The sequence below is a fragment of the Helianthus annuus genome, chromosome 11 (assembly GCF_002127325.2).
Source record: "Helianthus annuus cultivar XRQ/B chromosome 11, HanXRQr2.0-SUNRISE, whole genome shotgun sequence".
In the NCBI taxonomy this organism is placed as follows: domain Eukaryota; kingdom Viridiplantae; phylum Streptophyta; class Magnoliopsida; order Asterales; family Asteraceae; genus Helianthus; species Helianthus annuus.
Genome location: NC_035443.2, coordinates 34,757,802 through 34,774,020, shown reverse-complemented (window position 1 = coordinate 34,774,020; position 16,219 = coordinate 34,757,802). Strand labels below are relative to the sequence as shown.

Here is a 16,219-nt window from a genome sequence, read left to right as displayed (position 1 = left end):
TGTATAACCTAAACTTTATCTTTATAACCTGAACTTTATCTTTATGTTACATATTTTAATCAAAGATTTTGTAGATTTGTTGGTGTGACTTGTGAGTAATACAAAAAAGCAAGGACTTTAGTTTCAAAGATGTGGTGACTAGTTGGTGTGACTTTTGAGTAATAATACAAAAAAGCAAGGACTTTAGTTTCAAACATGTGGTGACTAGTTTAATTGATTTTTTAGCGTCCTTACTAGGGTAGGATTTACAAATCATATTTCATATATAAGCTATAAGAATCATTTAAAAAGTGTCATGTGTCATTCAAACAATTATAGAGAAACGGCAAAATAATAACCTAAATAATATCAATTATATTGAATTCCCTATAATTATGCTGACAAACAATTAATTCTTTATTTGGATCTTCCTTTTGTTTTCAATGTGCTGATATAATTCTTCATATAGAAAAGTGCTAACATCATTCACGTATGTGCTACATTCAATTATCTTGATTAATTTTCATGTGCTAATATAATTTAAAAGTGTTACTTTTATGTATGTATTGTTTTAGTATGTGCTAATTTTTTTTTTAAGTGTTAGGATCTGTTCTCATGGTTTGTAGGATAAATATGGTTTGTACCGTAACCAACCCCTAAACTAATTCATATTAAATTTCTTATGACTAAAACTTATTATTTTGTCCTTTTTATTTTTAATTAAATAATAAATTTTTATACATTTATCGTTACTTTTTCCTCTGCTTCATTCTCAGCCACTTTTAAAAAATTATTAAAAAGTTAATATGGGTGAACAGTGTTCTCATAAACATACATATGAACAGTAACAAGATCTGTCTTCTCCACTAACAACCATTCCTTGTAAAATAAGTGACTCACTCACAAGTATATAGGAGAACCATTATGAATGCTGACTAATCGGGTATTCCTGCCCGATCCGAAACACCGTTGCCAAATTATGTTGAGACCCAACAACTCGTGGGTGAGGGGAATACACATTTGCCACTAGGCCACTGCCGGTAATTGTGACTAGTTTAATTGATATATTCAATTTAGTAAAAAAAATAAATTCATTTCATGTGTTTTCATTCTAAAATTTAGAGCCAAGTATTGTTGTTTGTTTGCGTATTTGTTTAAAGTAAGAAGGTAGTGGAAAATGTCTTGTTGGCTGACATTGACGTAGCACTAATAATATGAAGAAAATGCAAGTCTATTTGTTAGCCTTGAATTTGGCATCTTTGAGAAAAAACGTGTGAAAATGAATGTCACATGTATAGTCAACTAGCTAGTATAGTCATTTGCATGATATTCCAATGGGTAACACTTTACACTGAACTAACTTACAAAAAAACTGGTTAGCGTTAGCATAACTAACGTTTGTTTTAGGAATCTTTTTTTTTTTTTTTTTTTTTTTTTTTTTTTTTTTTTTTTGCGTTGATCATAATAGAGAGATAATAACAAACAAATAACTAACACAAACAAATTACCTTAATAATTCATAAGCATTTTTAACCTAGTTAAACAAATAAAAAAACATAATTAAATACCCAGAAACAAAAATCAATCAAGAACTAATTAACTAAACATATATAAACAAATAAATAACCAAACAAAACAAAAAAGAAAAAAAAAAAAAAAAAAAAAAAAAAAAAAAAAAAAAAAAAACAAGAACTATGTCCCAGAAAAGGTAAACAAACCGACAAATTAATAGGAAACCTAAGAAAAGATACAATTTTTTTTTGAATGGAATAAATATACAATTACTATATGAATTTGGAATGTTTGCCCAAGTGGACAATGGAGTTTGGAGTGTGGCGTCCCTGAAGGTGTTACAAAGGGCGTTCCTTCTTAGGGTGAAGGGGGCATTCTCATTCTCATGATCATGACGAGGTTTGGATGGTTTGATATTAAATGGATCACCACCTCAAAATAAATGGTATGGGATTTTGGTCTATGCACTTGATTTTGATTTAAAGCGTGTGAAGTTTGGGAAATAAAATGGTACGTTCTTATTGATTTACAGAAAAGAATGTTCAAACTTTTGGTTCATGAACCCGATTTTAGAGTGCTTCCTAAAAATTTGGTTTATTTTGGATCATCCGGTATAAAACAAGGTGATACTTCCTTATTAGAGCATCTCCAACGGCTAGTCCGTTTGAGAGGCTTGCTCCACAAACCGCAACACAAACCGCCCACTCACAATACTTTTTTAGTGTAAAAGTGGGTTGTCGTGTGAATGTTTGGAATGATTTATTGCTTGAAGAAAAAATAGGGTTTGAAATGGTAATGTTTTGAAATGATGTGACATCCTGACTCGACAGCGTGAAGTTTAGACTTGATCCATTATTGTGAACGATCTTAATAAGTTGCTTTTGGTTCATTTTGGTTCATATGAGTGCACCACCCTTATAAGTTATAAGGTTAAGAATTTATAACAGACAAAATGTGTATACTCCTAAAATTAGTGCCATGTAAATTAGATGTTTAAAAAAATGAAAAAGTATATAACTTTTGCTTTCGCTTTATATTAGCTATTTTTCTTATTATTTAGTTGGGTCAAATGGAAAATGGAAAAGTATACATTAAAAAATATCAAAAAGTATGTCAAAATAGCATTTGTAAAAGTAGATAATGACAGAAAAGAAAAGTTATATGATTTTTTTCTTATTTTCTTTATTGTTAGCGTTTGCTTTATATTTTCCTGTTATCTAAGGTGTTCATAATTTGCTTCGGAACGGCGGAGCCAGAAAATTTTTTCTATGGTGTCGTTTTTTTCTTGATAACCAGGTTTATAATAACTTGAAGTCCAAATTTTCGGATTAGGTCTTGTCAAGCCTTGTCGAATTACATAATAAAAACCGATATCATAATAAAAGTGTCATGTCATTGAAATAACATAAAATAAAAATAGAAAGTCATTTATAATATATATATATATATATAGCGGTCCCCTATATATATAGGGGACCGCTAGAATGAGAACCACCCCGAGTTGTAAGAACCACGAGAACCGCGACCCGCGGGTGGCCGTTGACCACGAAATTTTTTTTACACCTAGATCCGTATATTTTAAGACTGGGTGTAAATTTTGGGTTCAAACGGCGCGCCCGAGGGGGTAGTTTTTTACGCCCAAAGTTTGGGTTTTTTTAATTTTTTTAATTTTTCTTTTTTTTTAACCAAACTTTGGGCGTAAAAAACTACCCCCTCGGGTGCGCCGTTTGAACCCAAAATTTACACCCGGTCTTAAAATATACGGATCTAGGTGTAAAAAAAATTTCGTGGTCAACGGCCACCCGCGGGTCGCGGTTCTCGTGGTTCTTACAACTCGTGGTGGTTCTCATTCTAGCGGTCCCCTATATATATATATATATATATATATATATATATATATATATATATATATATATATATAGTAAAATACATTTTGTAGTTGCTCCCTACGTATTTTCATGATTTGAAAACGGTTCATAACGTCTTCAATCGCAATTTTTGCAACGAACTCTTTTTCAGTATAACAAATGCAAGCATCAGTCAAATACTCATCACCCATCCGATTTCATAAATTCGTCTTCACATGCTTCATAGCAGAAAAACATCTCTCAACACTTGCCTTTGCAACCGGTAGAACTAAGGATAATTTCAATAAATGATAGACCGATGGATATCCAACATGTTTATTTGTTTCCACCATCATTGTTGCAAGGTTAGATATATCTTTCACGTTGGCAAACCTTTTATCGCCTCTTATATTGTTAATGTAGATATCGAGCTCATTCATAAGATCATCTCTTTCTTCATAACTAAAATCATACACATACATCTCGGCCAATCTTAGTATCTTTGAAACGTCAAATGAACTAAAATTATCATTTGGGTTTCAACCTCATAATAATGACGATTAGTGATGTTAGTCTTTCTCCTTCTATATTTTGGGTCAATGTATTCGACATCCATGTCGACCATTTCAATTTCATTTTTATCACAAAAGTATGCCACATTTTTCAAAAGTGCATCAAATCCTTCAAGTCTAAACGTCGTAATTGTTGTTTTGTTGCATTAACCATCCCATCTGCATTTACTATATCTTGTTCCTTTCTTTGAAGAGCTCAAGACAATGTATTAGTAACCCCTAAGACATGCTTCATCAAGTGTAGATAATATGCAAAATCATATGACTTCATGTATTTCCAAATTCCATTAGCTTGTCTTTGTTGAACATTAATTTGACCGATTCGAATATATTCAAGCACTTCAATAACTGTTGGATATAGTTGAACCAGACGCACTAGTGTTTTATATTACGAACTCCATCAGGTATCTTCAGCTCTTGCAAGGGAAAGTTCTTGATTTAAACCACTTCTTGTTTTAACTTCTACACGACTTATTGCTTCTTTCAATTTGGAAATTTGGAAATTTTGGAAAACGTTTAGAAAAAGAATAAACTATAGATAGGTTTATTATGGAAAACGTTTAGAAAAAATAAAAGTGTCACTACAAAAAAGGCAATGGTGTCGCTCTAAAAAAAGCAATGGTGTCGTTCATAAAAAACAATAGTGTCACTTGTATGTTCTTCTATTATACGATACATATAAAGTGCAAATTTGAATCGTGTCGGCCGACACCGTTGCGGAGTATGTGGCTCCGCCACTGCTTCGGATTTGAAGAATTCGAAATTCGACTTAACTCAATTTGATTATCAAGAATTTGATTCGATAAGAATTTGAATTTGATTCAATTCGAGTCCAGTAAATCAAATACGAATTTATAATTTTAAAATTCATTCGAATCGAAATTCAAGTTATACATACTTATTTATTATATCTATATTTAATACACACGTGTAACTAATAATTGGGCTTTAGTATATACTAGAGGGAAGGCCCGTGCGATGCACGACATGACCAACAGTTAGTGTCCTTCATTTTGTTGTGTGTTCGGGGAAAATGTTTATGTATGGATAAAAGATAATTAGACAAAAGACAATGTAAGAGAAGCCATACAAAACGTGATAAGAGCTTGTACCATAAGCTGGCCACACAAAATGTAAGGCGTGCATAGCACAGGAAACTTTGTTTGCGGAATCTGTTTAAGAAGAAACATGTATGCCAAGTCTAAAAACATACATTACAGGAAAAAAACTTAAAGGAGTTCACAAAGCTTCCGGTTTTATTTAATAATTCACGAAATCTTCTGCCGCTAATGCATGGCCATGTAGTCGACGTTCACCTTAGTAGTTACCCACAGAATCATCCGAATCAGAACCTTCATAAGTAGGGCTGTGAAAGAAAGAAAGGAAATGTTAGGCAGAACTTTAACTTGGATGATGTATATGTTAGTAGTTCATATTCCATTATTTTGTCATTAAAACTTGATAGAATGTAACTCCGTTCAAGTAAATTCCCATTTATGAACTGCAGTTCAAGCTCGTTGAAGTTCAATTCATTCCATTTAGCTATTTGGCATGTATAAATAGGGGAAAAAGTATAAACTAATGATTTAACTTAAATATCCAAACGAACAAAAAAGCATAAACAAATTCACTACAAATTTCATCATAATTGACATAAAGAAAGGTAACCTTACGGAATGTGGGAATCTAGTGGTAATGCCCGCGCGTTGCCGACTTGCCGCGGGTAAGTTGCATTACAATTCATTTCAACACTAAAGCGATGGGGTCGTATGCGTTCTCAAATCGAAAAAGCACATAACAAAACCAATGGTGTAAATGTACTTGTTTATAGTTAGTCATAAAGAAATAAACATGATGTTTGTATCATATAATATTCACTTTAACATTATTAAGAAATGATGCTTTGGTTAAAGCTTAAAAACACAGCTAATATAAAGTATCCAAATTTTACATGTTCCATTTTGTATCCGGGCTCAAGAAAATTCATGTTCTGTATTAAAAAGATCAAATTAAGCAAGTAAAAATTCACATAAATAGATCAAAACATGTCTAATGAGAAGATAAAGAAGCCATAAACATCATACCTTGATAGGAGCATGTACAAAGAAGATGAAAAAACATCTTCTGAATTCTCAATTTACTCTGATTGATAATATTTACATATCTAAACTTAAATACACACCCTAGTATTTGGTAAGATTCAATTTAAGTACAGAAAATTTGAAAGGCACACACATGGCTCCCACAAATATAAAAAAACTAATCTATGTTACACTTTATAAAGTTAATCATATACGATATGAATATATGTGCATCCTCTAAAGTTGTCTAGCAAACCATTGAACAATCCCTACTCCCATGCCCTACAACTCTTTGCATATGTAAAAACTTACCTATCTTAAATTGATCTAATACGTTAACACGTAGCGCACAACAGACACACAGAGGTGGTTCATGGAATTTGGTAAGTCAAAAGTATATATAGAAACTTACATGTACTTTCTGATTGTTTCTTTGAGCTTAACCGGTGTTGGTACTGTCATCACCCCTTTACCCTTCCTAGTCATGGGAGTAGGAGTGATAGATCCAACGGATTCACAATTGGTTTCGTCCGGGAGCACACGCTTGCAGTTGAAGCTCTCAAAGGCCCCATGATGGTAGTATGTGGATGTATCAACTTGGATGGTTCGGGTGCCCACAAGTGAGTGTAAGCAGTTTGGGAGCGTTGAGATGCTACCGTTAGAGTTATGTATCATGACTGGAGTAAAGCTATCCTGGATGCTTTTGGAATAAACGGTATAGATATGCGAGAGACCCGATTCCGCATTGAGTATAGACTGAGCAGTGGTGTTTGTTAGAATCTGTTCAGTGTCATCGAAGCACATGATGACCGCATTTGCCGTGGAATCGAGCACATCAAGTTCAAGTGGAACCTGTTGAAAGTTTTTTTTTCAGGTGTGTAAGTGTATAAAGGCGTTTGCCAACGCACATAACTATAGAATACCAAAACCAAACCTTGCTTGTGGAAACATAACTGGGTTTTCATAGCCAGCACACCACAATTCCCCGTGTTCACGCGATACACCTTTCATGCATTTTCCTCCTCCACACATAAGTCTGAACCACTCTTCGCTATTACGTACGCCTTTAATGACCACACGACAATTGAACTCAGCATTCTGCATGGATTAGAAGAAACACATTTAATGTATGGATAATAATAATGCCGGGAGAAACAATCGAAATTATAGAAAGTTTTGATACCATGTGTTTCTTATTTTCTCGACCATGGTGTAATATTTCTTCAAGAGTCGTCAAACTTTCTGAACAGTTAGCAACAACAGTGGTTTTCTTCATGTTGGCAGGCGTCTTCCGATATTCAGCCACAGGTTGCATAATGAAAGGGAGGATGATTGACTGTGGCTGTGTAATTATAGAGACATGATAAGTAGCCTCTTGGGATGACTTGTGGCAGTTTTCATTTTAATGAAAGTTTAAATGCAAAAATGTTATAGGATCTGAATATGAGGAGTCATCAGGTGTAAAGTTGCTCACACATCTAATTGCATTAATGATAACAAATAATAATAATAATAATAATAAGAATAAATGCTGATAACATATATTTTGATGTTATGGAATGTGAATATGAGAAGTCTATATATATATAATCTATATTATTAAATAAAATGGATGAGTCAATTGGTTAAAATATATTTGAAAATCGTTTGGTAATTCCTGGGAAAATGGGGAAAAAACCAATTTTAGCAAAATAAACAAAAACCATTTCATATTTTTTTTTAAAATGTATGATAATATGAACTATGAAGGCTGAATAAGTACCAGGTACGCTCCGTCTTCTCTTCTCTGGTATTGATGGTTGCATGAAATACGACAGAACTTCGGTCAGCATATCTTCGGAGCTAATATTGGATGTCCATGTCGATTTCGAAACCGAAGAATGATTACCTGACCACAATAATTCCTAGAATTAACATCAGCTCCATTATCAAGTAGCAATGCAACAATCTAAAACCACAAAACACCCCAAAAAACAGCATAACGACAATAATTCCTAGAATTAACATCAGCTCCATTATCAAGCAATAATGTCCAAGTAATACCAGGTTTCCAATCGCGTCCGTTACATAGAAAATGTTTACAGCCATACCCATTGTTGTAGATATCTCGGCCTGTGTTACGTTCATCGTGTTTTCTCTAAATGTTCGTGTCACTTGGGCCAACAGTCCGGGTTTGTCGGGTTTGAATAGCTCGAGACACACACCCTCGGGTGCCCTTCTCTCAACCGCGGCTTTTAAACACATGATCACTCGTTGCTTTTCGGCTTCTGACCTAATCGGGCTTCCATGTCTGATATAAAATTCCTGAAAAAATGAAAAAAAAAACAATTTTAGCAAAATAAACAAAAACCATTTCATAATTTTTTTTAAAATGTATGATAATATGAACTATGAAGGCTGAATAAGTACCAGATACGCTCCGTCGTCTCCGGTATTGATGGTTGCGTGAAATACGACAGAACTTCGGTCAGCATATCTTCGGAGCTAATATTGGATGTCCATGTCGATTTCGAAACCGAAGAATGATTACCTGACCACAGTAATTCCTAGAATTAACATCAGCTCCATTATCAAGCAGCAATGCAACAATCTAAAACCACAAAACACCCAAAAAAACAGCATAACCACAATAATTCCTAGAATTAACATCAGCTCCATTATCAAGCAATAATGTCCAAGTAATACCCGGTTTCCAATCGCGTCCGTTACATAGAAAATGTTTAGAGCCATACCCATTGTTGTAGATAACTTGGCCTGTGTTATGTTCATCGCGTTTTCTCTAAACGTTCGCGTCACTTGGGCCAACAGCCCGGGTTTGTCGGGTTTGAATAGCTCGAGACGCACACCCTCGGGTGCCCTTTTTTCAACCGCGGCTTTTAAACTCTGAAAAGAGGAACCATACACCGTTGGAATTCAGTAGCCTGTGTCGCCTCCAATACTTCTTCGAGTTCTCCAAGAAAAGCGTCTCCTTTTGACAGTTAGTAATCGGCCAATACTTAAGCAAACCCGTAATAACCGTATCTGCCAACTTGCTATCCTTTTCTACAAACTGAATGATACAGTACGAAAGCTGCTGATGATACATAGCAATTGATTTCGGTTTGTGAAGCGGTCTAAGCGCCCGCATAAGAAACAACTTATGTTCTTCTTTCAATGGTAACGCAAAACCGTTAATTATACTTCCAAGTATTTCCAACAACTCACCAATACCATTATGCCTTTGTGTTTCGTATATAAACCTGTAAAAGATGTTATTGATTGCTTTCCTAATAAACGGGCGATGCACCATAAACTTCCTGTAAATTCGGTGTAAAATAGTTTTCAAATACTCACGTTCACGCGGGTCCTCAGAGTCAAACATATCCATCGAGCTTCTATCTATATGTCTGATATAAAATTCCTGAAAAAATGGAAAAAAAAACCAATTTTAGCAAAATAAACAAAAACCATTTCATAATTTTTTTTTAAAATGTATGCTAATATGAACTATGAAGGCTGAATAAGGACCAGATACGCTCCGTCTTATCCGGTGTTGATGGTTGCGTGAAATACGATAGAACTTCGGTCAACATATCTTCGGAGCTAATATTGGATGTCCATATCGATTTCGAAACCGAAGAATGATTACCTGACCACAATAATTCCTAGAATTAACATCTGCTCCGGCCTGCACATGATTCAAAACTAACCGTTTGATATTACGCCAAAGTCCACTAAAACCAAGCACAATTTGAAGAGTTGAAGCAACAATAAGAGCTCCTTGAGTCCCTCTCACAATCCTCTCAAATTTCTATATAATCATCAACATGTGGGAGTGAATTGGATGTAATATTAAACGAAACACTATAAGTTTCATAAAAGGTTGATGTGTAAGTGTGTAACCACCTCTTGAGGATCCACGATGTCGCTATATTGACCAGCCAAAATGATTGAAATAGTAGTAGGCACGAAAGTGTATGACCCCCCCCAAACAACAGCTGGCAACCGTGTCCCAAAATGTGTTTGTGTCAATGTGTTCAAACCAGCAACAAACAGTAGTCTTTGAATCATCGTTGCTTTTTCTTCCTAAAATAGACAAATAAACCAACCAACCCATGTATCTGAATTAAATAAACAAACAAAAAACTAAGAAATAAAAAGAATATGAGTTTTCAAAATTTAGCGGAAACCGGAAAGACTTACATTCCCACCACCCGTGGTACATATATAGCTGCTGCGCTGTCGTTATTGGCAGACTACGTGGATAGTTGGTTGTCGGAGGGTACACGCATAATACTCAACGTGGCACGTATATAGCTGTTGTGTTTGGGACGGAGCAAACAAAAATTGTGTTTAAGGCATGCATCAGTTATTATGTTGGATTAACGGCGATAAAGGCGATAAAAGTTTCTTTGTAGTCCAAAAATATACGGTAGGGCAAGTATTGTTTATTGCGTCCGATCTGATGTGGCCAAATTGTTAAACGTTTCTTTGTAAACGATGTTTCTGGTATAGTTCTTCATGCCACCTTTGCCATCCCCGACGATGACAATCTTTAAACCTTCAGGTGTCGTAACCCTTGAAAGAGCGACATAAAGCTGGCCATGGCTAAACACAGGTCGGAGCAAATAGAGACCAACAACTTTTAATGATTGGCCTTGACTTTTATTAATGGTCATTGCATAGCATGGTTTCACTGGGAACTGGCGTCTTTTCATAATGAATGGCCATTTTGATTTCGTGGATGAAAGGGTTATCCTCGGTATTAATGCAGTATCTCCACGATTTGACCCAGTAAGTATCCTAGCCTTGATAACAAATTTCCCAAGGTCTGTGATAATAAGACGGGTGCCATTACATAAGCCTTGCGAGGGGTTCACATTTCTTAAAAGCATGATAGGGAGGCCTTCTTTTAAATGCAAAGCGTGCGGTGGCATACCTAACAATGTCAAATAATTAAAGAATTTAACTGGTCACAAATTTTTTGTTTGTAACTAATATTTTAGTGCTGGGGGGGGGGGTACTTGGGAATGTCAAAGAGTTCAGGAATTCAGACGGATAGAGGTGTTCCTATTCTAATACATCCGTGGATGCGCGACATATCTCGCCAGAGCTCTTGTAGGTCTTTGTGGTCCGTCTCAATTGTGCAAACATGTAATCATTGATTTCGTCCACGTCTATATTGCGTGGGGTTAGTATTGCTCTTTCACACAAAAAATCGTCATCGTCCTGCCTTTCTGTAAAAACGACGGGAAGACAACGTTAACAATCGAGGCCACAGGAAGACCACAACTATCAACGATGAACCTGGTGGGTATCTCGATCCAGGTTGACTCATCTTCACCTTCTTTGGCTTTTGAGGGAACGATTCCATCGCCGATTTCTAACAACCATTTGTTGAAACGTTGCCTATCTATGTCTATCACACCTGTTGAGGTGTATTCGTTGACACGCATATTACGGTGGAGAGTGAAGAGTTCACAACTTTTCCACATGTACGATTTATTTATGCATGCCTGAACAACATCTTCTCTTTTTCCCGTTGGGATGACGGGAAGGATTTGCCTGAAATCACCACCAAGCAAGACAGGCATGCCACCAAACACACGTTCCCTGTTTGCGTAGGTACAAAACCCCAAGATATCTCTAAGTGTTTTATCAAGTGCTTCAAAGGCATATTTTTGCATCATTGGTGCTTCGTCCCAGATGATTAACCTTACCTCTTGTAAAAGGTGTGCCAATTGGGTATTTTGTTTGATGGCACACGTGCTATTGTGAAGTAATTCTAAAGGGATAGCGAAGCAGCTATGAGCTGTCCGACCACCGGGTAATAGAAGGGACGCGATACCTGACGTGCGGGGATAGGTAAAGTGAGTAAAAATGGAGTTGCGTACGCAACCACATACATTATGTAGCACGAGAATAATTATACAACATTACAAAAAAAAATTTTTACCTGAAGATGCAACCGCAAGGGCAATCAGGCCCATCGATCTTAAGCGTGAATGGGCGGCTCTGTACAGGAAAGTCTTGCCTGTCCCACCCGGACCATACACGAAATAAAAACCTCCTTTTCGGGTGGTAACAGAATCAATGACTGTGTCGTATATGACCGTTTGTTCCGTGTTGAGTGATGCATATAATTGATCGTGTTCGTCCGTCAACTTTTTTTTATTGTAACTCAACACTTCCCTGATTAGACGATTATCCATCTTATCGAGGAGCGACGTATCTGGTTGTGGCATATCTGTGAAATCCACCAACGATTTTCCATTTTTCTCCAATAGTTCATTTAGTTCAATCAGGCAGTAGTTCTTAAGCTAGTCATCCGATAAATGTAATCCCGGAAACATGAAGAGCCTACGTTTCATGTACAAAATATCATCAGATAGTATCTCCCAATTCTGTGCCCACAGTTGTGCCGGGCGGTTCACTTCGCAAAACAACAACATGGTAACAAACAATTCCCGTAGCTGGGAACCGGACGCCCATAATTTAGCCTCTGAAAGAGCGTCATTCCACTCCTTGTCATCATTAAGCAAGCCGTACGCATAGCAGGCTTCTTTGAACGTTTCATACACGACTCCGTCGACCGTTTTTATTTCTTCAAAACTTCGGGGCCCTCTCACAATTCCCAACAACATCCTTAAATAATACTTTGGCCCAACTGCTGGATTGCAATACACAATCTGCCCAATGGCTGTCCGCTCCAACCGCGTTTTCCATACCTTGTTATCCTCTTGCCACACATACTTTGTTGGTATCTCGGCGTACGTAAACTTTCTTGCCGCTGCATCTCTGCTGTTCAGCGCAAACCATTGGGTGAACATTGTGTCTCGTATCCCGTCCCGGTTTAACAGGGCTGGAAATCTGTCCGAATCACGTAACGTGAGTAGATGTTGGTTAGGTGTATGGAACGTTAGCTTCATGACGGATGGGAATGAGTAATGTATAGGAAATGCAAGCATTCTCCACACAGCTTCACACGGCGATAAGTACCGGCAATCCAAATAGATTTTAATCTCATCGACCTTAACAATCTGTTGTGTACGCCTTTCACCATCATTGCCAATGTTTTCCTGAACAACCATTGTAGCCCTGTTTGGCCCCTTGTTTAAGTATTTAAACAGGTATTTTATTGCTCGGGACTGGTTGCACCATTCAACATTGATGTGCGATTCGTACTTTAAGAGGAGATAACGGTTGTATGGGACGACAAACCGGTTGTCAAGCTTCGTTATGCCCTTCATAAAGAAAATCTTGGTATCTCGTCGTCGATAAACCGGGTAACCGTCTTCGTCAATTGTCGTTTCTCGATAAAATGGTTTCGGAAAGTGTTTCATGCATTTACCATCTGTTGTACACGGAGCACTGCGCGCATCATTCCCACATGGACCATGCAACATGTAATCTGTTACAGCCTTATAGCCGGATGGATCGTCAATTTTCGATGGGATCTCGGCTGAAATCAAATCATCTATACCAGCCGGCGTGCGAGATGCGGCAGAATGTTCGAGCCACAATAAATGGTGCGCGTGTGGTAGGCCTCGTTTTTGAAACTCAATTGTGTAAACAACTGTATATAACCAGGGGGACAAAGATTCAAGACAGAGAGGGAAAAAGGGGGAAAATTATAAAGTTAAAAAAGGTTAGTATTTGTGGTAGAATTGATAGCAAAAGAAAGAGGCGGCGCATTACAAACTTTACCTGCTTTGCAGTTGCCAAAGATTTGTTTCTTCATAATATCTTCAATCAAGAAGGTTAGCTTTAGCTTAAAAACGCGTGATACAACATCTGCACAGTCGTGCGACTTCTGTCCTGATATGAGAGATACCATGTCTTCGATTTCAGGCCATTTTGGGTTAGCTGTAAATGTTACAAACAGGTCGGGGTTCCCAAAAGCACGGCACAAAGCCATGGCATCTTGGTAATTTTGGATCATATATCTTGGACTGCCCGTAAAGGTTGCCGGCAAAACTATACGTTGTCCGATAGCCTCAACATTTGTATCCCCACGCATCACAGCGTCATAAACATTATGATAGAGTTCAACACGCAGCTCATTTTGGTTATTCCTCATCCAGCGCAACCTTTGTTCTTCGATGGCCGCGTATGAGTCAACCAAATATTGTTGGAATAAACGACCGCCTCTTAATAGGGTGGTGCCTTCATTGTTGCGATAATGGATTCTGTAGCAGTAGTATTCCCGCATCGTAACACATTGTCGTTTAGTCGCCCGACGTCCGGTGTGGTCATGGTAGCGTATTCGCTCGTGGAACCCGGTCTCTCCGTACGGAAACAATAACGGATACTGCAAAAGCATGTAAAGCTGATCTAATTCTGATATCCGTTGAAGCACGCCGTTCTTTGTACTGACGATAACATCACGTGGCTCGGTGTTTTCCCCAAAGTCGTTTGTGATAAGAACAACAACTTCAGACACATTAGGGCGATTGTATTGTGGATTGTTTATTATTTGGCCTAGTAAGCGTAGCTGACAATTGTCTTTCATTCTGAGTGCACCAGTCGCGCGCCATTCGAAAGGCGTTAGCCAAAGAACTGTGGTTGTCTAACATTCTGATGAGGGACGCAACAATTGCTTCATCACATGTGTTGTGACAATGGGTCTGGCCAAACAAAGCAGCTATACGGTTTTTGACTTCATTTTGCGTGTCGTAGAAATATAGTTGAGCATATCTGGGTTGTTCACCTTCAACTGGCAACATGGTTCCTATTCGGTGGTAGTTCTGACCGCTTATTCGGAAGGTGTATAGGCTTCGACCACTGTTTATAGCATGATCAATCTTTCCCCCAAATGATGTGAAACAGAACATGCTATTGTACACTCTAATATGTCTGAATCTAACTGTCCCCAGGTCGTTACAATCAGGTAATGATCTTAATGGTTCAGGAGCATCAAGAAGGCGAGGAAGCAAAACCTTGCCATCCTGGCAGCACGAAGAGAAAGTCGTCCCATCAGACGACTTTGTATTTTTATTCCTCTCTTCATACCACATGATCGCTGCACAATTATGGCATGTGAAGGTTGGACGGCCAAGGCTTTGGTACTTAACATGCGCACCTATAATATTTGTAGCAGGTAAACTTAGTACAACGTACGGATTGAGAGCAGCGTATCAAACAGCAGAGTAAAGTCAGATGCAAAAGGGAACAAAACGTGCATGGTAAGGAAATAGGGTTGGACAATACCTGTTGATGCAAACGCTGCCCTACGTGGGGTGCGAATACGAACACCTGGTAACATAATAAAATATGGCAATGTTATTCCTATGTTGGATGATAGATGGGTAAAAGCATAGTCGGGGTACAGGGTAGGGATGTAGCTTTACCTTCTGTTTTTTTAGGGCGAGAAGGACGCAGACGCGATGGGCCCGCTACATTCTGATGAGAATTCTGTGGTGTGAAGGAAATATTGTCTGGGAAAAACGTAATAGTTACGGAAATGATAAAAGGATAGTAGTAAACATTGTAGATAACGGTGTAGACCTTGGGCAGATACGGAGGGAGAATATGTTGTTGGTGGACATAAAACAGGCCGCATCTGCACTGCATCGCTCCGCATGATGTTTTTACCTGTAACATATGTTAAGAGAACAACTATTAGGTAGGGCTTGTAGTGGGATGAGGGATAATGTAAGTGTGCAACCCAAAAAGTATGAATAGGCGTACTGCGTCCCAGAGGGACGTTGATAAGGAAATATGGGGACGACCTTTTATTGATTCTCCTGTGCCCACCCTAGCGGTAGGACCAGTGGCCACTGTAACAGCTGCCGGTTGTATTTGAGTGTCACCTGTAACAGACACAGAATATGCAGATAGAGTAAACACAACATAGTAGGTAGAGAACGTATAAATAACTAACTATGAAAGTAAATTCCAATCCATTGAGCGCGGCTTGATAACAGTGGCATCAAAATTGGAGGGCTTAAACTGTTTGCAGCCTAATTAGAGCTGTAATTTATGCGTAAACGCATGTCGGTAAGCGAACATGATGGCTAAATGATTCCGTTTTCACGAACAGTATAGCTAACCTGCGTTGGGGACAGCAGAGGAAGCAGATGCATTTATGTTAGATAGGGTAGGCCCACAGTATGTCACGACCTTCCCACCAAGGCCCACATAATTACGACTTTGTATATGGATAGAATGTTTGATACCCACGATGGTAGCATCGCTGCAACTGTTAATCAATATAAGACCGAAATATGTTTGTATCTTTCTGATGTGT

At 37.7% G+C, this 16,219-nt stretch overlaps 1 protein-coding gene across 1 annotated transcript; it reads right to left on the bottom strand.

Annotated features, from left to right (window-relative positions):
• Nucleotides 1-12,290: 12,290 nt before the first annotated feature.
• Nucleotides 12,291-14,482, bottom strand: LOC110888052. The gene is made up of 2 exons (XM_022135596.1): nt 13,678-14,482; nt 12,291-13,546 (listed from the first exon to the last, which is right to left on the bottom strand). The coding sequence occupies exons 1-2, from the start codon at nt 14,480-14,482 to the stop codon at nt 12,291-12,293; spliced, it is 2,061 nt and encodes a 686-aa protein (XP_021991288.1).
• Between the last annotated feature and the right edge of the window lie 1,737 nt (nt 14,483-16,219).